General features: G+C 41.4%; 1 protein-coding gene across 2 annotated transcripts in view; it reads left to right on the top strand.

Moving 5' to 3' along the window:
- The window catches only part of LOC115162897 (phospholipid phosphatase 4-like), a 136,275-nt gene that overhangs the window by 58,612 nt on the left and 52,243 nt on the right, over nt 1–25,420 (top strand). For both annotated transcript variants that reach the window (XM_029714412.1, XM_029714404.1), the window contains exon 2: nt 297–405. In XM_029714412.1, the coding sequence (XP_029570272.1) occupies nt 297–405 (109 nt within the window). The remainder of the gene's footprint in view (nt 1–296; nt 406–25,420) is intronic.

The raw sequence follows: 25,420 nt of genomic DNA, 5'->3' as shown, positions 1-25,420 counted from the left end.
AGTGTTTAAGATCCCAGATGGCATCTTTAACTGTTAAGTGTAATAATGTGTTAAGTCCAGTAGCAAAAATCCTCTTCAATGTTCTAAACATAGTGTTGCAGTGCTAGTTTGCTGTCCAAACCGTCAAAGAAGAACTAAAATCATAGTATTACTGTAACTAGATCTTGTGGTCCTGTAGAACATGAGGCTTGCATCAACAGGATTGTGGGTTTGATTCCAGCTGGGGCCACCCATACAAAAATGAATGTATTGTGAAAGACAGAGCTAATGCGCGTGTTTTTGTGTCTCTTCCTCAGATTCACAGAGTTCCTGGAGCCCTTTGAGAGAGTGATCCAGCCAGAGGAGCAGTGGCTCTACAAAAATCCCTTGGTGGAGTCGGACCACATCCCCAAGAGGGTCATGTTCGTAAGTGACACACACACACACTAACACACACTAACCACAAGGCCACTGAGTTTGTTCTTTCATGTATTAGTGCTATCTTGATAAGTATTCTGTTATACTGTAAGGTCATGTAGAAACACATAGCAATTATTTGTATTTTTATTATTTTATTATTATTTTTAGCTAGCTAGCCTGCGTTAGCTAGCTAAGAGTACATTAACTTGAAATGAAAATGACTCACAAAATTTGAAATGTGTAATATCTGAAAATGTAGCTAGCTAGACTCTTACCCATATACAATGATGGACACTTCTCCCTCAGTCACAGATGCCATGGTTGCCCTTAGTTTGAGATGCAATCCGAAGACAGGTGTTTCAGTCTACATATTTGCAATCAAACACCAGAATTTTCTCCATCTCCTTAGTTATCATACTCTAATTACATTGATTTCAAGTGGAGAGCAACACTTACACAGTTCTACTACGTGATATCTTTAACCCACTGTTCCTAGACCGTCATTGAAAATAAGAATTTGTTCTTAACTGACTTGCCTCATTAAATAAAGGTAAAATATATATATTTTTTTTTAACAATATTAGCCTATCATTTGTGAATTATATACTATCACTTGTGAATGACGCCCAGCATAAATAACTTTTTTTTGCAACTTTTTCTAATCATGTAGCCTAGCCCATAGTCCTATATGTTTTGATAAGGTTTGTATCACAACTAAAGTGGCCAAATAACTTCTTAAAATTAAGCACATGAATCTGCTTTAGAAGGGGTGTAGAGCCTCAATGACATACATAAGCAATGTGTGAGTTTCAAGTTTGGGGAACAATTTACCTTAAATTCACCTTCATTACATTTTACATTTTAGTCATTTAGCAGATGCTCTTATCCAGAGCAACTTACAGTAGTGAATGCATACATTTAAAAAAATTAATTCCATACTGGTATCCCGTGGGAATCGAACCCACAACCCTGACGTTGCAAACACCATGCTCTACCAACTGAGCCACACAGGACATAATAAAGCATTACATGCATAATTGCATTTGTGGTCACTTTTGATAATGGTGTTTTCCCGCTAATGCGATGTGCGCATTGCTGCGCTTATAATGTGAAGAAATAGCCTAATAGTTTATCAACATTTTAAGCTAAACGTTTTGATCTGTTATGTAATCCACATTGCATAATAAAATGTGTTTTGATGCTACTGGTTGTATTAATTTGGGATCTATTGCATCCCACAACTGTCCCAGACTATGTTTTGAAATATTTATTCTCGCACAGAACAGGTCGACTTTTGTATTATGGGGGATAGTAGTTTGACATAGGCTACTGTTTTTGGTGTTCGTTACGCCTACTCATCTTGTTGGCTGATGAAAAGTAAATGTGGACAGTTTCTCTAATATCTTTAATATGCACCTTGGAATTGGATAAGGACGCACAGAGTTGTGTCCCTGATGTGTCTGTCTTCACTTGTAGCCTGTGAGAAAGACCCAAATCACGTGATAGAGAGCATTGTGTGAGAGGTGCTTCAGAGCACACTACCACTCTGGGAGAAGGGCACAAAGCAGCACTCACGGCCACTGGCTGCAAAAGGCATGTTTTTTGGGGGGGCGCATTACGGCCACACAAAGGGGATGCCGCCATGAAATTCGAGGCTTTGTCATGTGTAGAGGTTGACCGATTATGATTTTTTTCAACGCCGATACTGATTATTGGAGGACAAAAAAAGCTGATACCGATTAATCTGACAATTTTTATATATATATTTGTAATAATGACAATTACAAAAATACACTTTTATTTTAACTTTAAATAGATTTTATTTATGTATTATATTTGTCTCAAATAAATAAAGGCTTGAAGTAAAGTGCTGTTTGATGAATGCTTACGAGCCTGCTGCTGCCTACCACCGTTCAGTCAGACTGCTCTATCAAATATCAAATCATAGACTTAAATATAATAAACACAGAAATACGAGACTTTGGTCATTAATATGGTCAAATGCGGAAACGATCATTTCGAAAACAAAACGTTTATTCTTTCAGTGAAATACAGAACCGTTCCGTATTTTATCGAACGGGTGTCAACCCTAAGCCTAAATATTGCTGTTACGTTGCACAACCTTCAATGTTATGTCATAATTATGTAAAATTCTGGCAAATTAATTACTGTCTTCACACAGTTCGCAACGAGCCAGGTGGCCCAAACTGTTGCATATACCCTGACTCTGTTTGCACTTAACGCAAGAGAAGTGACACAATTTCCCTTGTTAACCTCTCCGGGCTAGGTGGCACCAAATCGTCCCACCTACGTAACAGCCAGTTGAATCCTGTGGCGCGATTTTCAAATAGCTTAGAAATGCTATTACTTCAATTTCTCAAACATATGACTATTTTACAGCTATTTAAAGACAAGACTCTCGTTAATCTAACCACACTGTCCGATTTCAAAAAGGCTTTACAACGAAAGCAAAACATTAGATTATGTCAGCAGAGTACCCAGCCAGAAATAATCAGACACCCATTGTTCAACCTAGCATATAATGTCACAAAAACCCAGAAGACAGCTAAATGCAGCACTAACCTTTGATGATCTTCATCAGATGACAATCTTAGGACATTATGTTATACAATACATGCATGTCTGTTCAATCAAGTTCATATTTATATCAAAACCCAGCTTTTTACATTAGCAGGTGACTAGCATGTGACTAGCATTCCCACCGAACACTTCCGGTGAATTTACTAAATTACTCACAATAAACGTTCACAAAAAACATAACAATTATTTTAAGAATTATAGATACAGAACTCCTCTATGCACTCGATATGTCCGATTTTAAAATAGCTTTTCGGTGAAAGCACATTTTGCAAAATTCTAAGTATATAGCCCGGGCTAGCTATTTAGACACTCAGCAAGTTTAGCATTCACCAAAGTCAGATTTGTGCGTCCCACCTAGCCCAGAGAGGTTAACCTAGTAATATCATCAACCATGTATAGTTAACTAGTGATTATGTGAAGATTGATAATTTTTTATATGATAAGTTTAATGCTAGCTAGCTACTTAGCTTGGCTCCTTGCAGCCACAAGGTCCTTTTGACGCTGCACTCGCGTAACAGGTGGTCAGCCTGCCACGCAGTTTCCTCGTGGATTGCAATGTAATTGGCATCCAAAAAGGCAGATTAACGATTGTTAAGAAAACTTGAAATCGGCCCTGATTAATCGGCCATGCCAAGCAACTTTTTTCAAAATCATTAGAGTTGCATCATGCAGCCTTACAATATATTCAAAATTGAAACATGTAACTCAACGTTTGTAGAACTACATTTACATGAAAAACTCAAAATTAAGCATATAGAAGTACCTATTTCTTTGTTAACTTCTATGGGCTACGTGGAACGCTAGCATCCCACCTGCGGGACACAGCCAGTGAAATATCATGGCGGCAAATTCAAAATAACAAAATGTCATAATTCAACTTTCTCAAACATACAACTATTTTACACCATTTTAAAGATACACTTCTCATTGATATCACCACATTGTCCGATTTCAAAAAGGCTTTACAGCGAAAGCAAAATATTAGATTATGTTAGGAGAAGTGTATCTTCAAAAATAATCACACAGCCATTTTCCAAGCAAGGACATGTGTCAATAAAACCCAAAACACAGCTAAATGAAGCACTAAACTTTGACGATCTTCATCAGATGACACTCCTAGGACATTATGTTACACAATACATGTATGTTTTGTTCGTTAGAGTTCATATTTATATCCAAAAACAGCCTATTACATTGGCGCGTGATGTTCAGAAAATGTATTCCCACCAAAAGCCCGGTGAATGTCACATCAATTTACAAAAATACTCATCATAAATGTTGACAAAATATATAACAATTATTTAAAGAATTATAGATAGACTACTCACGGATGCAACCGCTGTGTCAGATTTTAAAATAGCTTTACGGAGAAAGCACATTTTTCAATATTCTGAGTACATAGCTCAGCCATCACAGAATTAGTATTAGAAATACCACAACCTAAACTCAGAATTAGTATTAGAAATATTCTCTTACCTTTGCTGATCTTCGTCAGAATGCACTCCCAGGACTGCTACTTCCACAAGCAATGTTGTTTTTGTTCGAAATAATCCATATTTATGTCCAAATACCTCCGTTTTGTTCGTGCGTTCAGAGCACTATCCAAAGGCATAACGCGCGAGCGCGGTACCAGAGATGAAAAGTCTAAATGTTCCATTACCGTACTTAGAAGCATGTCAAACGCTGTTTAAAATCAATCTTTATGTTATTTTAACGTAAAATTACGATAATATTCCAACCAGACAATAGCGTATTCATTCAAGGAGAAAAAGAAGGAGGTGCGTGCTCGTGGGACCGAGCATATCCAATCCCTTTGTTGCCAGGCAGTCCACTCAGTAACTGAGCTCCTATTATCTGCCCAGTGACAGGAGAATGCTCAAACCACTTTCAGAAGGCTTTTGACAGCCAATGGAAGCCTTAGGAAGTGCAACGTAACCCCACAGATACTGTAGTTTTGAAAGGAACTAGAAAGAAGAACTACAATTCTCAGATCCTCCACTTCCTGGTTGACTTTTTGACATGAACTCATGTCATTTTCTAAGTCACCAACTTCCCGGCCTTCTTGTTCACTCTTTGTTCACTGCAAAAGCCTGAAACAAGGTTCTAAATACTGTTGACATCTAGTGGAAGCCTTAGGAAGTGCAAAATTAACCCTAAGTCACTGTGTTAGATATGACTTGATAAGATTTCCCACTTCCTGGTTGGATTTTTCTCAGGTTTTTGCCTGCCATATGAGTTCTGTTATACTCACAGACACCATTCAAACAGTTTTAGAAACTTTAGAGTGTTTTCTATCCAAATCTACTAATTACTAATTATTTGAATATTCTCATTTCTGGGCAAGAGTAGTAACCAGTTTAAATCGGGTACGTTTTTTATCCTGCCGTGCAAATACTGCCCGCTAGCCCCAACAGGTTAAGATCAGCAATCTTATCAATTATCACAGTCATATTCTCAGAAGAGTCAGGGAGGAGTATAACACAATTATCAGGCTCAACAATACCTAGTATGTTACAGTGTCCTCTTTCCTTCGCCAAAAGATAATGTAAAGCCAACTCATGGCGGCCGATGACTGCTTTCAGATTTTGGACATCAAATGAGAGTTGGCTAAATCCTCTGATCGTTAAATTCATATGGGCCTGTAAAGAGTAGGTTAAATTGTTTACCCACTTTCCCAGGACAGCCACACCCCAGGAGGGTATGACTGGCATACCAAAACTCTCACCTGGGTGTAAGACATGACCATAGGCTTCCTGATTGTCTGGGATGAGTCGTTTGGTGCGCTTCAGTTCCCCAGAGTTGGCTTGACCGGTCTCATTGAAAAGGTCGGTGACCGGAATTCTTAATTCTTAACTTCTTGGGGCTATGTGGGACGTTAGCGTGCCACCCGTGGCGCACCCTATCAACAGCAGGTGCATTTCAAGAGCGGCAAATTTGAAACCAAATAAATGTCAAAATTCAAATTTCTCAAACATACAACTAACTTACAGCCTTTGAAAGATAAACATCTTCTTAATCTAACCACGTTGTCCGATTTCAAAAAGGTTTTACGGGGAAAGCATAAAGTTAGGTTATGTTAGGAGAGTACATTGACAATAGCTGTGTGTAGTGTATTGTCGATTCAAAGACAGGCGTCACCAAAACCATAAAATCAGCTAAAATTATGCACTAACCTTTTACAATCTCCATCAGATGACACTCCTAGGACATTATGTTAGACAATGCATGCATTTTTAGTTCTATCAAGTTCATATTTATATCTAAAAACAGCGTTTTACTATGGCGTTGATGTTCAGGAAATCGTTTCCCTCCAATACCGGCAGTCAAGTCATGACAACAAAATAATTAATTAATATTAGAAAACATTGGTAAAATATTATATTGTCATTCAAAGAATTATAGATTTACATCTCTTGAACGCAATGGACTTGCCAGATTTAAAATTAACCTTACTGGGAAATCACACTTTGCAATAATCTGAGCACTGCGCCAGAAAAATACGCATTGCGATACAGACTAACCGCCATGTTGGAGAGATCTAAAATCGAAAATACTATGTAAATAATCCATTACCTTTGATTCTCTTCATCAGATGTCACTTCCAAAGAATCCCAGGTCCATAACGAATGTAGTTTTGTTCAAAAAAGCTCATCATTTATGTCCAAAAACCTCCGTGTTGTAGCACATGATCTAAGCCAGCCGGACTTCACTTCACTTCAAGAACAGAAAAAATATATTTACGTTCGTTCAAACATGTCAAACGTTGTATCGCATAAATCATTAGGGCCTTTTTTAACCAGAACATGAATAAAATTCAAGGCGGACCATTGGGTTCTCTTTTAAAACGTTTCGGAATGAGAGTACCCACCATCAACTCGCGCGCCAGGTATCTAATGGGCCATCACGTTCCAAGGCTCTTCTTCAGTCAGATCTCACTGTAGAAGACTCAAAACACTTTGTAAAGGCTGGGGACATCTTGTGGAAGCAATAGGAAGTGCCAAAATATTCCTCAGCCCCTTTGTTTTTCAATGGTATAGGCTTAAAGTCAATTCAACACATCAGGTATCCACTTCCTGTCAGAATCTGTCTCAGGGTTTTGCCTGCCAAATGAGTTCTGTTATACTCACAGACACCATTCAAACAGTTTTTGAAACTTTAGGGTGTTTTCTATCCATATATAATAAGTATATGCATATTGTAGTTACTGGGTAGGATTAGTAACCAGATTAAATTGGGTACATTTTTTTATCCAGCCGTGAAAATACTGCCCCCTATACCCTAACAGGTTAAAAGGATCAGGATGAATGATAGGTCCAGAGGTGAAACATCCCTTGAGCTCCATGAATGCACTGTCAGCCTAAGGGAGTCCAGAAAAAATGGGTTTGGGACTTGAGAGGCACTGCCCCCGCACCAACGTTGCAAATAACATGCCTGTAAAAATTGGCAAAGCTGAGGAACCTCTGGACCTGCTTGAGTGAGGTGGGACGGGTCCAGTCGGCAACCGCCTCAAGTTTTACAGGGTCCATTTGGATGCCTGTGTTAGAGAGACGCTTGCGTCCCACCCACTCAACAGCCAGTTGAATCCTGTGGCGCGATTTTCAAATCCCTTAGAAATCCGAAAACTTCCATTTTTCAAACATATGACTATTTTACAGCTATTTAAAGACAAGACTCTCGTTAATCTAACCACACTGTCCGATTTCAAAAAGGCTTTACAACGAAAGCAAAACATTAGATTATGTCAGCAGAGTACCCAGCCAGAAATAATCAGACACCCATTTTTCAAATCACAGCTAAATGCAGCACTAACCTTTGATGATCTTCATCAGATGACACACCTAGGACATTATGTTATCAAATACATGCATGTTTTGTTCAATCAAGTTCATATTTATATCAAAAAACAGCTTTTTACATTTGCATGTGACGTTCAGAACTAGCATACCCCCGCAAACTTCCGGGGAATTTACTAACAATTTACTAAATTACTCACGATAAACGTTCACAAAAAGCATAACAATTATTTTAAGAATTATAGATACAGAACTCCTCTATGCACTCGATATGTCCGATTTTAAAATAGCTTTTCGGATGAAGCACATTTTGCAATATTCTAAGTACATAGCCCAGCCATCACGGGCTAGCTATTTAGACACCCGGCAAGTTTTGCCTTCACCAAAATCACATTTACTATAAGAAAAATGTTATTACCTTTCCTGTTCTTCGTCAGACTGCACTCCCAGGACTTCTACTTCAATAACAAATGTTGGTTTGGTCCCAAATAATCCATCGTTATATCCAAACAGCGGCGTTTTGTTAGTGCGTTCTAGACACTATCCCAATGGTAAATAAGGGTCGTGCGCATGGCGCATTTCGTGACAAAAAAATTCTAAATATTACATTACCGTACTTCGAAGCATGTCAACCGCTGTTTAAAATCAATTTTTATGCAATTTATCTCGTAACAAAGCGATAATATTCCGACCGGGAATCTGCGTTTCGGTAAAAAGAGGGAAAAACAGAAAGACGGGGGCGGACAGTGCACGAGCATGAAGCCCTTTGTCCTCTGATAGACCACTTAGCAAAAGCGCTCGTGTGTTTCAGCCAGGGCTTTGAATTACGTCATTCAGGTTTTTCCCGGGCTCTGAGAGCCCATTGGAGCCGTAGGAAGTGTCACGTAACAGCAGAGATCCTTTGTAATGAATAGAGATGACAAAGAAAGCCAATAAATGGTCAGACAGGCCACTTCCTGTAAAGGAATCTCTCAGGTTTTTGCCTGCCAAATGAGTTCTGTTATACTCACAGACACCATTCAAACAGTTTTAGAAACTTTAGGGTGTTTTCTATCCATATCTAATAAGTATATGCATATTCTAGTTACTGGGTAGGAGTGGTAACCAGATTAAATCGGGTACGTTTTTTTATCCGGCGGTGTAAATACTGCCCCCTAGCCCTAACAGGTTAAACCACTTGAGTGTTGCTTTAGCAGTATGAGTAGGGTCATAGTCCTACTGGAAGGTGAACCTCCGTCACGGTCTCAAATCTCTGGAAGACAGAAACAGGTTTCCAAACAAGAATGTTACTGTATTTAGCGCCATCCATTATTCATTCAATTCTGACCAGTTCCCAGTCGCTGCCGATGAAAAACATCCCTACAGCATGATGCTGCCACTACCGTGCTTCACTGTGGGGATGGTATTCTCAGGGTGATGAGAGGTGTTGGGTTTGCGCCAGACATAGCGTTTTCCTTGATGGCCAAAAAGCTACATTTTAGTCTCATCTTACCAGAGTACCTTCTTCCATATGTTTGGGGAGTCTCCCATATGCCTTTTGGCGAACACCAAATGTGTTCGCTTATTTTTTTCATTATGCAATGGCTTTTTTCTGGCCACTCTTCTGTAAAGCCCAGCTATGTGAAGTGTACGGCTTAAAGTGGTTCTATGGACAGATACAACAATCTCCGCTGTGGAGCTTTGCAGCTCCTTCAGGGTTATCTTTGGTCTCTTTGTTGCCTCTCTGATTAATGCCCTCCTTACCTGGTCCGTGAGTTTTGGTGGGCGGCCCCCTCATGGCAGGTTTGTTGTGTTGCCATATTCATTCAATATTTTAATAATGGATTTAACGGTGCTCCGTGGGATGTTCAAAGTTTTGGATATTTTTATAACCCAACCCTGATCTGTACTTTCCCAGAATTTTGTCCCTGACCTGTTTTCAGGGCTCCTTGGTCTTCATGGTGCCACTTGCTTGGTGGTGCCCCTTGCTTAGAGGTGTTGTAGACTCTGGGGCCTTTCAAAACAGGTGTATATATACTGAGATCATGTGAAAGATCCTTTGACACTTAGATTGCACACATGTGGAATTTATTTTAACTAATTATGTGACTTCTGAAGGTAATTGGTTGCACCAGATCTTATATAGGGGCATCAATTTTTTTTTTTTTTGAATATTTTTAAACAAGTTCTTTTTTTCATTTTACTTCATCAATTTGGACTATTTTGTGTATATCCATTACATGAAATCCAGATAAAAATCTATTTAAATTACAGGTTGTAATGCAACAAAATAGGAAAAACACCTTCGGGAATGAATACTTTTGCAAGGCACTGTAAATACTCATAGTGACCACTAGGGGTATTATAGGCAGTTTTCCTCTCTTTTCCCTCCCTAATTCTCACCAGATTGTAAGCATTGTGGAGGTCCGATTTGTTGAAGAAATGTGCCCCTTGGGCCAACTACAAGGTGGTGGACATCAAGAGTAGGAGGTAATGATTCTTGATCGTAATCCGGTTCAGCCCTCTGTTATCGATACAAGGATGCAGGTCTCCATACTTCTTACCCACGAACAAGAAGCATGCACCAGCTGTGGATGTAGAGGAGCGAATGAAACCTACCTCCAGGGACTCCCGGATGTAATTGTCCATGACCGCTGCTTCAGGGGTTGAGAAGGTGTGCAGACGCTCCGACGAAGTGTGGAGCTGGGTAGGAGTTCTATGGCACAGTCGTATGAACAATGCGGGGGAAGGGTGGCAGCTTGCCTTTTACTGAAGGCCTCCCAGAGTTCGAAGTATTCGGGAGGGAGAGCTGAGAAGTATTACTCTCAATGGATACAGAAGGACACGGCAAGGCTCTTGGTGGGGGTCTTTAGACATTTAGTGTGGCAGTCGTTACCCCAGTCTAGTAGGTTTTTATACTTAATTTTTTTTATTTCACCTTTAATTTAACCAGGTAGACTAGTTGAGAACAAGTTCTCATTTACAACTGTGACCTTGCCAAGATAAAGCGTGCAACACAAACAACAACACAGACTTATACATGGAATAAACAAACATACAGTCAATAACACAATAGACAAAAAGTCTATATACAGTGTGGGTAAATGAGGTAAGACAAGGGAGGTAAGGCAATAAATAGGCCATAGTGGCAAAATAATTACAATTTAGCAATTAAACACTGAAGTGATAGATGTGCAGAAGATGAATGTACAAGTAGAGATACTGGGGTGCAAAGGAGCAAAACAAAATAATAACTGTATGGGGATGCGGTAGTTGGAAGGGCTATTTACAGATGGGCTATGTACAGGTGCAGTGATCTGTGAGCTGCTCTGACAGCTGGTGCTTAAAGTGAGTGAGGGAGATATGGGTTACGAGCTTCAGCAAAAGGCGGCCAAAGGAGGAATTGGCTTTGGGGGTGACCTGTGAATATACCTGCTGGAGCGCGTGCTACGGGTGGGTGCTGCTATGGTGACCAGTGAGCTGAGATAAGGCGGGGCTTTACCTAGCAAAGACTTATAGATGACCTGGAGCCAGTGGGTTTGGTGACGAGTATGAAGCGAGGGCCAGCCAACGAGAGCGTACAGGTCGCGGTGGTGGGTAGTATATGGGGCTTTGGTGACAAAACGGATGGCACTGTGATAGACTGCATCCAAAGGTGTCCCGTGGACCAGGAGAATAGTGGTTTATGTAACGCTAGCCAGGGGTACCCTAGGATAAGGGGGTTCTCGGGAGCAGTAATCAAAAGAAAACTAAGAGTCTGAGTGGTTCACCCCAACCTGCAGTAGAATGGGCATGGTCTGATATTCCACTTGACCGGAGCCAGTGGGCCGTCAATCGAGGGCTTGAATCTGCAGAGGGATGAGACACTTCACGCAGGGGATTTGAACTATTGTAAATGTTGATTAATCACATATCATAATACTACAAAAAGGAGGGGAAGAGGGTTTGTTTCTGTGTGGAATACTCAAGTGAAGATTTCCTTTTTGTGTAGTTGTAAGATCTCCAATCTGTTCTTTTTGATCGTGGCCTATTGGAGATTGCATGGTTGTGTGCTCGATTTTTTACACCTGTCAGCAACGAGTGTTGCTGAAATGTCAGAATCCACTAATTTGAAGGAGTGTCCACATACTTTTGTATGTATAGTGTAACTCCCATCTGAAGCAATGTTTTATGCTAAGCTGTTGCCAAAAAGTCAGTTAATTTTGTTAAATAAATCTCATTAGATGCCAAATTATACTGTTTTGATGGTTATTTAAAGGAGACGTTTACCCAAAATCCAGAAACTTCAAAGTGATTCCATATATTGAAACTAGTTCAGTGGAGTTTGCCCTCCCCCCTCGCACCTCCTGTAGTGCTGTACAGAAACAGCTGCAAAAACGGGACATGTGACTCATGATGTTGCTGGATGCAAGCCTCGCTCTGCTCTGTTGCCAGTGAATTTATCATTCAGAAATCTGAAAACTGTGGACAGTCGTTGTTTTAGTGAAAGCGTACGGCCGAATCAGCTATTTTTGTCAAATGTACTATTGGTTTTAAGTCAGGAAATGTGTACTTTTTTACCTATAACATTAGCGATTATATCATTATTTTATGTAGCCGACTGCCACTGCAGCGGAGATCGGTAACAACTGCGCATACAAACGTCACAATATGCCCTAATATGGAGCTTGATGACACAGATTCAAATTTCATTAGGGAGAGAAGGAGCTGGTGCTGGTGTTCGTCCCCTGGCTGAATTTTACACACTAAGTGAAGAAGGCACACCATTTATCAGAAAACAGTGGTATTGTTAAGTCGAGATGCAGAATATGGTTAGTAGCAATTCAAAATAGTAAATACGATGCAAATACTCCTGCGGTCAACCTTGCATCGCTGTGTCTGTGTAGCAAGCACTTCAGCGACAATGCATATGAACGAGATATGTAATCTGAAATTATAGGGACAGAAAACTGATGGATACTAAAAGATACAACTTTTCTACTGTATTTCCATGGACTGGATTTAGTGCAGTGCCAAAATACAAAGGCGCATTTGAGAAGAGAAAGTGACAAAGCAAGTATGCAGAGGTACTGTTTGTAGCCTAGCCTGATTTTTGAAGTTCATGGTGTTTTTATTGTCTATTACCATTGCACCATATTGTGTAGAAATATACAGCGCATTCGTAAATTATTCATACCCCTTGACTTATTCCACATGTTGTTGTGTTACAGCCTGAACTTAAAAAAATATATTTTGGATTCTCACCCATCTACACACAATACCCTATAATGACGAAGTGAATATTATTTTTTTGAAATATTTGCAAATGTATAAAACATGTAATACAGAAATATCTAATTTACATACAGTACCAGTCAAAAGTTAGAACACACCTACAGTGGCTGCACCACAGGAGCTTGCACCACGGGACTTAGAGGTACCCAGCGTCATGGCATCATTTCTCCAGACCACCACAAGGGGGAGTTAGAGCATTCATTATGCATTTGGGTCCCAAGGTTTTTATATGACCAATCATATCGAGTGGTACCAACGATGAATTTGACGCGAGGCACCCGTCACTGGGGCTTTCTTCAACAAAGATGGCTGACAAAACATTACGGTGGAACCAAATGTAAGTAGTTATAACGTCATAACAAGTCAAGCAAAACATGTACAATTGAGAGGAATATGTTAGTTAACCTGTCTGGGCTAGGGGGCAGTATTGAGAATTTTGGAAAAAATATGTTCCCATTTTTAACTGCCTCCTACACCAACTCAGAAGCTAGAATATGCATATTATTGTTCAGGTTTGGATAGAAAACACTCTGAATTTTCTAAAACTGTTTGAATGGTGTCTGTGAGTATAACAGAACTCCTATGGCAGGCAAAAACCTGACAAGGTTTCAAGCAGGAAGTACCCTGTCTGACAAGGAGTCGTGCGTCTTGCATCTTTTTATTGAAAAGTAAGGATCTTAGCTGTAACGTGACAATTCCCAGGGCTCCAATAGGCTCTCAGAGCCCGCGAAAAACCTGAAGGTTTACGAGGGAGCCTCAGGTTGAAACAGATTATCGCCTTTTGTAAGTGGATGCTCAGAGGACCTTTGAATGAGGCGCGTGCACGAGTCGCTCCCGAGGAGAAATTTTATTCGGCTGTTTAGGCTCAATGCATACTCCCGGTCGGAATATTATCACTTCTCTACGACATAAATGGCATAAAAATTGGTTTTAAACAGCGGTTGACATGCTTCGAAGTACGGTAATGGAATAGTTAGACATTTTTGACACGCCAATGCGCCATGCGCGGGACCGTGAAGAAGCATTCTAGAACTCACGAACAAAACGTCGCTGTTTGGATATAACGATGGATTATTTGGGACCAAATCAACCTTTGTTATTGAAGTAGAAGTCCTGGCAGTGTATTCTGATGAAGAACAAGCAAGGTAAGAACATTTTTCTTATAGGAAATGTGATTTTGGTGGAGGCTGACCTGGGTGGGTATCTAAATAGCTAGCCCTTTAATGCCGGGCTATGTACTTAGATTATTGCAAAATGTGCTTCATCCGAAAAGCTATTTTAAAATCGGACATATCGAGTGCATAGAGGAGTAATGTATCTATAATTCTTAAAATAATTGTTATGCTTTTTGTGAACGTTTATCGTGAGTAATTTAGCAAACTGTTAGTAAATTCAACGGAAGTTTGCCGGGGGTTATGCGTTTTCTGAACGTCACATGCTAATGCAAAAAGCTGTTTTTTGATATAAATATGAACTTGATTGAACAGACATGCATGTATTGTATAACACAATGTCCTAGGTGTGTCATCTGATGAAGATCATCAAAGGTTAGTGCTGCATTTAGCTGTGGTTTGGGTTTGTGTGACATTATATGCTAGCTTGAAAAATGGCTGTCTGATTTTTTCTGGCTGGGCACTCTGCTGACATAATCTAATGTTTTGCTTTCGTTGTAAAGCCTTTTTGAAATCGGACAGTGGGGTTAGATTAACGAGATTCTTGTCTTTAAATAGCTGTAAAATAGTCATATGTTTGAGAAATTGAAGTAATAGTATTTCTAACGATTCAAAAATCGCGCCACTGGAATTTCAGTAGCTGTTACGTAGGTGGGACGAAATCGTCCCACATACCCCAGAGAGGTTAACTTGCTAAATAGACATTTTCGTACATTATCTGACTAGCTAACATTAGCCAGCTAGCTAGCTGGTGTTATGACAGGAGAATGAATTGGTAATTCATGTTGTTTAATGTTTTAGGGACTCCGGAGAAAACCAGCAAACCAGGCTGTCATCTTGTGAAACAGTGGATATAAAGAATCTAGCTAGCTAAAGCATTTACTGCAAATTGAATGTACAATTGTGTAAGCTTGCCTTGCAATGCAGCTGAAGTAACATAGCTAGCTAACTATTTACTTGCTCATTGTGTAGTGGAGGATAAAAATAACTGTATGCCTATGGATGTGTAGCTAGCTACAGTATGTAGCCGATCTGTGTATGGACCCTAAAACTTTAGGTTCTGAACTAATATTCATACCAATCTATGAACCTCAGCTATCATAGTTGTTGTATCAACTTCAAGTCTGAATGGCATTACTGAAGCCTATGGATAGAGTAGAATATAATAACTTTATTGTGCCAAGGATGCAAGTCCTATATACATAGTTATTACCACGCATGAGATCTCCCACATTGTAGCCTGTACATTGAATTTATTCACTGATTATATACTCTTCCTCGGCAAATAAAGGTGCGGTTCAGGTATTAATCTCTGAGACATTCTTTTTCAGTCATATCATACTCCCTTATTTGAATGATGCTATGTATGCATTACAATTATACACTTCAACAGTGTTTACCACTCCTGCTCCTGGTACATCAATGATTACACATTGTAACTATGCAATTGACTATGAAACAAATATGACATGGCCACCTTATGAAAGAAAGATAGATTAATTCAACTGAAAATGGTGAGAACAGGCATTCGTAGCTAAATGCTTTTGGTTAGCTTGAGAAAAATCATGCAATTATTAGTTCTGCGGTACATATGTATGTAATATAGTAGAATGTTATGAACCGACACAGAATCGTACGAGCTAACTACTAGCTATGTAAAAGTTGGATGAAAGAACGCCCAGTGCTACTTACCTGAGATGCCATCATCAAACAGTCATTCGTAGGTGTCCTCTATGACTTCCTTGGTGCTGGAAAAAAGTTGCTTTCAGAACAATTATTTTTGATTGAAAATAAAAAAAGTTTTGCTCTCGACAAAAAAACACAAATGTACCTCCATAGCATATAACAATTTGCCTGTGAATAACCACACCTTCATAAAAAACGTGCTACTGAATGCATAATAATTGACGCACAACCGAAGATGCTGCCATATCCTGCCAGCACGCCTAAAAGCGAGCCACTCAGGCGCAGAATGATGACACGTGGAAGAGGGAAAGGAACAACAACAATTTGTTGCAAGTTGGGCAGGGGGACTAATAGCTGAACAATAGACTATTCAACTTTTACTAAAGAGTAGTCTATTAGCCGTGCTAAATGTGAAACCCCCCCCTCCTATCACAGACCAGATTTGCCCTAACAACCAGGGTTGCTTGCTACTCAATGTAATAAAGTAATGACTTTTCAAATAAGTTACCTTACACGTTATGTTGACTGACAATTTGTTAGCTACGCTGTCCTTACGAACCACATAGCGTATCATTACAGCAGTATGTACCAGTATGTTAGCAAGCTACCTACCTAACGTAGGTAGTTATACATCAAACTTGCCAGTATATTAACTATAGGCTAACTACCCAACATTTATTGACTTGATTATTCCCGTCATTCTTAGCTTAGCTAAATGGTACAGTCGTTGTGCATTCTCAATGGACATTTGTGTGCTTTTGTAAATTCACTCTGGCTATCTATAGGCTGGACAATAGAGCGAGTCAAAATTCACCCATGGCTGAAAATTGGCTTAAGAACGTTGGGTAAGCTGGAACACTAGCGCGAGCCCATAGCCAGTGAATGGAATTGAACGTTCGCAGAGTCTGTTTTGACTGGAGTGATGCTTAGAATTCAATTTCACCTAAATGGCATAGTAAAATGTATCCCTTTTTATTTTACCACTACAATCAGTTCGTCGGACGAAACTGAAAAAAAAACTTGTGTAGAAAGTAAACATCCGCACCTTGATGGTGACAACTGTGCTTATGTCTGCGTAATGACAAAGTAGGGAAAAAATTTAAACTTCTGACTATTTCTGGTCTAGCGATCGATGACAAACGAGCTCGCTGCCCAGACTTACATAATTACAAAGAGAAGATTCTCCTGATTTAAAATGGCGCCAACTTCAAAAAATCTAAATATACACAGTGAGATGTTTGGCGAAATAGACCGGCATGCCTCTCCATAGGAAAACAATGGGGGGAGCTCAGCGTTCCAAGGGCAAAAAGTATTTTGGGGCTAGCATTTAAAGACAACCGAACTAATTGCCCAGGCTTACAGAATTAGAAAGGGGAGATTCTCATGACTAAAATGGTGTCCGACTGGAAAAAATCTAAATATACACATTGCGAGATATTTGGTGAAATAGACAGACATGCCTATATTTCCCGCATAGGAAACAATGGGAAGACCGCAGAGTTCCAATATTATTTTTTTGTTATTTACATTTTAACTATAACAACATGAGCAGGTCTCATTGCCAATAATAGAGAAGCAAGCATTGTGACGTTGAACAATTATCTGGGAATAGAACGTTCGGAAGGCGAGTTGGTGCCACAGTGCTCAATAGAACTAATAGGAGCTGGCAGGGTGATTTTTTGTTGTTGTTGCGATTACTTCAAAACGACGGCAAGCAGCTGGGAAATATGGCCATATTATGAAACTGGGCTCCACGGCAGATGCAATGAACTAGTTTTTATCAGAAAAGAACATTGTTAAAAATGTCATGTGTCCAGCCTACTATCTGCACAGATTTCAGAGCACTCTCGTCAGTGTACCAGAGCGCAGAATAATGAATTGACGAGCGCTCAACACCCATTGAATATGGCCGGTGTCAGTAAACATCGGCAAAAAAGTGTAATTAAATTGTTTCCAGCAGCACATTTACAGTCACCAACGCTCTGGTTAACACGAAAACTACCTTACCAGCTCTGCTAGGGCGAGTAAAACGGTCAGAGTGGGTCTCATTTGTGTCTGGAAGTAGCTAGCAAGCTAGTCAACGTTAGCTTGGGTGCTTGACTGCCATTGTATGGCCAGAATGCTCAAATCAATCCTACTCTTCAGCCCGAACGTTCAGTGTGCACTCCGAGAGTGAAACGGTCGGAATTTACAAACTGATAACGCTCTGAAATTATCAGCATCACGTTGTACAGCACCATCATTTCTGTTCCATCCTAATGGAAATCCAGAGGGTTTTCACTTTTCATGGAATAGAAACACCATAAAATATTAATCAAATTAATTAAGCAAGTACCAGTCAAAAGTTTGGACACACCTACTCATTTCAGGATTTTTCTTTATTTTCTACATTGTAGAATAATAGTGAAGACATCACAACTATGAAATAACACCGGTCTCCTGCGTGCCCCGCATTCTGTGGTACAGACATGGCCTGCTCTAAGGAATTAGGCACTTTCGCATGTTTACTTCAGTATGTATTGTAGACTGCACAGTAGCCTAATAAACAAATAAACACATTTTGTTAATAAAATAATGATAAAAAATATTATTTCAAATTGCAGATGTTGTTTTAGTTACAGATCCATAACAAAATACTATGGGAATAAATATCACTGATTTACAGAAATATTGGAACAAAGCTGTCTAATGAAGGCAAACAATTTAGAATCCTCCAATCCTGTAGCCTTCTCCCGACTGTCACATTGTACAGTGCTATATTTTCTATTCTAACAGAAACCCTGAGGGCTTCATTTTCTCTGAATAGAAATACCATAATGTTAATCAAATTAATTAAGCCACATTTCTTAAAATCAATCCAATATACTATGTTATTACAAAAAAGCTTGATGGTTTTTGTGACTGCACTTTAATTGTCCGGATTGACGGACCTTCATGTCTTAATGCAACAATGGACTCTTTGCTTATTTGAGCTGTTCTTGCCATAATATGGACTTGGTCTTTTACCAAATAGGGCTATATTATGTGTACCACAACACAACTGATTGGCTTAAACACATTAAGAAGGAAAGAAATTCCACAAATGTACTTTTAACAAGGCACACCTGTTAAAACCTCTCTGGGATGGGGGCAGTATTTTCACGTCCGTATGAAAAGCGTGCCCAAAGTAAACTGCCTGCTACTCAGGCCCAGAAGCTAGGATATGCATATAATTGGTCGATTTGGATAGAAAACACTCTAAAGTTTCTAAAATTGTTAAAATAATGTCTGTGAGTATTCCAGAACTGAAATGGCAGGCACAACCCCGAGGACAAACCATACCCCCCAAAAAAGAAAATCATCCTACCACTGATTTCAATGCCTTGCACTTTTATAATAGGGGGAAATCGTGCCCGATTGCAGTTCCTAGGGCTTCCACTAGATGTCAACAGTCTTTAGAAAGAGTTTCAGGCTCGTTTTTGGATAAATGAGCCAGAAATTGTAGTTTTTCTAGGTGGCTCCCATTTTGGCTGTAGTGTTTCCAAGCGTGTGAATGAGAACGCGTTCTTTGGTATTTTTCTCCGGTAAGGACAATAACAATTCTCCGTCTTAAATTTTATCGTGTATTTGCGTATTGGGGTACCTATTGTTTGATTATAAACGTTGATTGACTTGTTTGGATAAGTTTATTGGTAATGTTTGGAATTCATTTTCTATGCATTTTGAAGGAGGGAAACCGAGTGGATTATTGACTGAAGCGCGCCAGCTAAACTGAGTTTTTATGGATATAAAGAAGGACATTATCGAACAAAAGGACCATTTGTAATGTAACTGGGACATTTTGGAGTGCCAACAGAAGAAGATCTTCAAAGGTAAGGCATATATTATATCGCTATTTCTGACTTTTGTGTTGCAACTCCCTGGTTGAAAATGATTTATGCATTTGTGTGCTGGGCGCTGTCCTCAGATAATAGCATGGTTTGCTTTCACCGTAAAGCCTTTTTGAAATCTGACACGGCAGCTGGATTAACAACAAGTTAAGCTTTATTTTTGATGTATTGCACTTGTGATTTCAGGAAAGTTGAATATTTATAATAATTTAATTTGAATTTGGCGCTCTGCAATTTCACCGGAAATTGTCGAAATGGGATGGTAGCGTCCCAATAATCCGCAAGAAGTTAACCTCTCTAGGGTGTGTGGGACGCTAACAACATCAGGTGAAATTGCAGAGCGTGAAACTCAACAAAACAGAAATTCTCATAATAAACATACATAGATTTTTACCTTGGCTGTGAGTGTCTTATTTTCTCTTTTGAGCGTGAGAATTTTACTCTGGCTGAACTCCAAACTTCCCCTCAGCCCTGCTACCTCCTCACACAACTTTTCCAGTGTTTCATGGATTCCAGCTAGAGCACTAGTCCCTACTTCAATGGTAAGTAAATCATCTGTGTCTGTAGATGAATCTGTTTTTCTTTTTTGTCGTGTTAGTTATTTTGTGAGGTTGTCGGATCTTTCCATGATGGAGTATGTTGTTTCTCTATAGCGTAAAGCTGTTGGTACTCGTCAATTTCCCTCAGGATCTCCTTAGTATCCAGGTTGGCTCTTTACAGCAACCAGTTGTTTTACAAAAAGATAACAATGAGTCTTTCCCACAATGACGACAGGTGTCTGTAGTACAGCCAGCTTGCACTCGCGGAATCCACGCAAAAAAAATAACACAAACTTGCAGTCCCAGCCGTAAAGGCTAACCGCTTCGTGGAATCCTTAGCAACAAAACTTTAGTTGTGATTAAAATCAGTTTAATGAAAACGTTTTCATATAAACAACAAACCGAGTCTAGACAGTACAATGTTCTGTTGCGCGCTCTCCTTAGTTTAGGGATCCCTATTTTTCCAGTGGATATGCCCTTCCCAGTTCACACCCTAGATAGTCGACCATTAGGGTCAGGGCTAATTAGGGAGGCCACCGCTCCACTGGGCATGGTGACGCAGGAGGGTCACAAGGAGAGAATCAGTCTCTTCCTTATTGATTCTTCTGCGTTTCCCGTGGTGCTGGGCCTACCCTGGTTGGCCTGTCATGGCCCCACTATTTCGTGGCAACAGAGGGCTCTCACGGGGTGGTCACGAAAGTGCTCGGGGAGGTGTTTAGGGGTTTCCTTTGGTACGACTATGGTGGAAAGTCCAGAACAAGTCTCCACCGTGCGCATCCCCTCTGAATATGCCGATTTGGCTCTCGGCTTCTGTAAAAAGAAGGAGACTCAATTACCACCCCATCGACGGGGGGGATTGTGCAATACATCTCCTGGTAGACACAGCACTTCCCAGGAGTCACGTGTATCCCCTGTCACAGGAGGAGACGGCGGCTACGGAAACATATGTCTCCAAATCCCTGGGGCAGGGGTACATTCGGCCCTACACTTCACCTGCCTCCTCGAGTTGCAAAGAAGGATGGAGGTCTGCGCCCGTGTATTGACTATCGAGGTATCAACCAGATAACTGTTACGTAGAGTTACCCGTTACCTCTCATAGCCAGTGCGATTTAGTCAATGCACGGGGAGCGCTTCTTCACCAAATTGCATCTCAGGAGTGCTTACAACCTGGTGTGTATCCGGGAGGGAGATGAGTGGAAGACTGCTTTCAGTACCACCTCAGGGCACTATGAGTACCTTGTCATGCCGTACGGGTTGATGAATGCTCCATCAGTCTTCCAGGCCTTTGTAGACAAGATTTTCAGGGACCTGCATGGGCATGGTGTAGTGGTGTATATTGATGACATCCTGATATACTCCGCTACACGCGCCGAGCATGAGTCCCTGGTGCGCAGGGTGCTTGATCGATTGTTGGAGCATGACGTGTACGTCAAGGCTGAGAAATGTCTGGTCTTCCAACAGTCCGTCTCCTTCCTAGGGTAACACATTTCCACTTCAGGGGTGGAGATGGAGAGTAACCGCATTTCAGCCGTGCGTAATTAGCCAACTCCCACCACGATAAAGGAAGTGCAGCTGTTTCTAGGGTTTGCCAACTACTACCAGAGGTTTATCCGGGGCTTAGGTCAGGTAGCGGCTCCTATTACCTCACTGCTGAAGGGGGGACCTGTACGTTTGCAGTGGTCGGCTGAGGCGGACAGGGCTTTTGGTCTCGAGGGCTCTGTTTACCTCGGCTCCTGTGCTGGCTCATCCGGATCCTTCTTTGGCGTTCATAGTGGAATTGAATGCGTCCGAGGCTGAGATAGGAGCCATACTCTCTCAGCGCTCGGTTACGCCACCAAAGCGAAACTGTGACGTGGGACACCGGGAGCTGTTGGCTGTCGTCAATGCCTTGAAGGCGTGGAGACATTGGCTTGAAAGGGCATAAAACCCTTTTCTCATCTGGACTGACCACCGCAATCTGGAGTACATCCGGGCGGCGAGGAGACCCTCGCCAGGCAAGGTGGGCCATGTTTTTTAACCGTTTTGTTTTCACCCTATCCTACAGACCAGGTTCCCAGAACGTGAAGGCAGACGTACTGTCCCAGATGTATGACACAGAGGAGCGGCCCATGGATCACACCCCCATACTCCCGGCTTCTTGCCTGGTTGCACCATTAGTGTCAGTTTTCTAAGTCCTGCCTTCTCCTCCCTTTGCTCGGTCTCCCTACGGCCCTACAGACTCTGGAGGCCCTGTTTACACATGTCTTCCGGCACTATGGGGTGCCTGAGGACATAATATCTGATCGAGGTCCCCAGTTCACGTCAAGGGTCTGGAGGGCATTCAAGGAACGTCTGGGGGTCTCGGTCAGCCTTAGCTCGGGTTTTCACCCCAAGAGTAATGGGCAGGTGGAGAGAGTGAACCAGGATGTAGGGAGGTTTCTTCAGTCTTATTGCCAGGACCGGCCGGGGGAGTGGGCGACGTTCGTGCCCTGGGCAGAGATGGCCCAGAACTCGCTCCGTCACACCTCCACTAACCTCTCCCCCTTCCAGTGCGTACTGGGGTACCAGCCGGTTATGACGCCTTGGCATCAGAGCCAGATTGAGGCTCCTGCGGTTGATGACTGGTTTAGGCATGCTGAGGAGACATGGGACGCCGCTCATGTGCACCTTCAGCGGGCCGTGGGGTGCCAGAAAACCAGTGCAGATTGCCACCGCAGTGAGGCCCCGGTGTTCACATCGGGGGACCGGGTCTGGCTCTCTTCCCGAAACCTGCCCCTCCGCCTGCCCTGCCGGAAGCTCGGCCCGCGGTTTGTGGGGCCATTCAAAGTCCTGAGGAGACTGAACAAGGTTTGTTACAGGTTACAGCTTCCCCCCGATTACCGTATTAACCCCTCGTTCCATGTGTCTCTCCTCAGGCCGGTGGTGGCAGGTCCACTCCAGGAGTCTGAGGTGCGGGAGGTTCATCCGCCTTCTCTGGACATCGAGGGGGCCCCGGCGTATGCAGTTCGATCCATACTGGATTCGAGGCGTCAGGCAAGGGGCCTTCAGTACCTCATGAAGTGGGAGGGGTATGGTCCGGAGGAGAGATGCTGGGTGCCGGTGGAGGACGTATTGGACCCTTCGATGCTGCGGGAGTTCCACCGTCTCTATCCGGATCGCCCTGCGCTTCGCCCTCCGGGTCATCCCTTTTTCTGCACCTGGGTCCAACCTTACCACGTCATACTTTCTGAAGGCACTGTACCCATTCATGTGCATTTTACATGTAGACCAGTAAATACAGATGCTGGGAGAAGAGAAGCAAGTAAAGGGAGTTAGTATTTCAATGAATAAACAGACAGGAAACAAAACACAAACAGTGTCTGGACAAGGGACACATAATGACATTAACTTCTATGGGCTAGGTGGGACACAGCCAGTGAAATATCAGGGCGGAAAATTCAACAACAACAAAATGTCATAATTCAACTTTCTCAAACATACGACTATTTTACACCATTTTAAAGATACACTTCTTGTTAATCTCACCACATTGTCCGATTTCAAAAAGGCTTTACAGCGAAAGCAAAACATTAGATTATGTTAGGAGAGTACATAGACAAAAATAATCACACAGCCATTTTCCAAGCAAGGACATGTGTCAATAAAACCCAAAACACAGCGAAATGAAGCACTAACCTTTGACGATCTTCATCAAAATGACACTCCTAGGACATTATGTTTCACAATACATGTATGTTTTGTTCGATAAAGTTCATATTTATATCCAAAAACAGCATTTTACATTGGCGCGTGATATTCAGAAAATGTATTCCCACCAAAATGTCCGGTGAATGTGCACATCAATTTACAAAAATACTCATCATAAACGTTGACAAAATACATAACAATTATTTTAAGAATTATAGATAGACTACTCCTTTATGCAACCGCTGTGTCAGATTATAAAATAGCTTTATGGAGAAAGCACATTTTTCAACATTCTGAGTACATAACCCAGCCATTACGGCGAGCTATTCAGACACCCGCCAAATTCGGGGCAACCTAAACTCAGAATTAGTATTAGAAATATTGTATTACCTTTGCTGATCTTCGTCAGAATGCACTCCCAGGATTGCTACTTCCACAAGAAATGTTGTTTTTGTTGCAAATAATTCATATTTATGTCCAAATACCTTGTTTTGTTTGTGCGTACAGATCACTTATCCAAAGGGCGCGAGTGCTGAACGAGAGACGAAAAGTCAAAATGTTCCATTACCGTACTTAGAAGCATGTCAAACGCTGTTTAAAATCAATCTTTATGTTATTTTTAACGTAAAATTGCGATAATCTTCCAACCGGACAATAGCATATTCATTCAAGAAGAAAAAGAAGGAGGGGCGCGCTCGCGGGACCGAGCATATCCAATCCCTTCGTTGCCAGGCAGACCACTCAGTAACTGAGCTCTTATACTCTGCCCAGTGACAGGAAAATGCTCAAACCACTTTCTGAAGGCTTTAGACAGCCAATGGAAACCTTAGGAAGTGCAACGTCACCCCACAGACACTGGATCTTCGATAGAGAATCAAAAGAAAAACTACAATTCCCAGACTTTTCACTTCCTGCTTGAATTGTTCTCAGGTTTTTGCCTGCCATATGAGTTCTGTTATACTCACAGACATCATTCAAACAGTTTTAGAAACTTCAGCGTGTTTTCTATCCAAATCTACTAATAATATGCATATTCTAGTTTCTGGGCCAGAGTACTAACCTGTTTAAATTGGGTACGTTTTTCATCCGGCCGTGAAAATACTGCCCCCTAGCCCATAATGGTTAATGCTGACTCGGGAAAGAAACTGGGGAAGTGACAGATATAAGGGAGGTAATTAATAATGTGATGGAGTACAGGTGAGTACAATGAAGCGCTAATGTGCATAACGATGGTGACAGGTGTGCGTAATGATAAGCAATCTGGCAACCTCAAGTTTCAGAGGGGGAGCAGGTAAACGTGACAGTATCCCCCCTCTACAGGCGCCACCCGGTGTCACACCTGGGCGAGCCTGATGGGCGGCCGAGTCATCAGAGATGGACAAGCCGGCCGAGGCGCGGGAGCCCGGCTAGCCGGCTGAGGCTTGTGAGGCTCTCGAGCCAGC

This window comes from Salmo trutta, chromosome 2 (assembly GCF_901001165.1).
Source record: "Salmo trutta chromosome 2, fSalTru1.1, whole genome shotgun sequence".
In the NCBI taxonomy this organism is placed as follows: Eukaryota; Metazoa; Chordata; class Actinopteri; order Salmoniformes; family Salmonidae; genus Salmo; species Salmo trutta.
The sequence above is the reverse complement of the archived record's forward strand: the minus strand, read 5'-3'. Positions and strand labels throughout refer to the sequence as shown.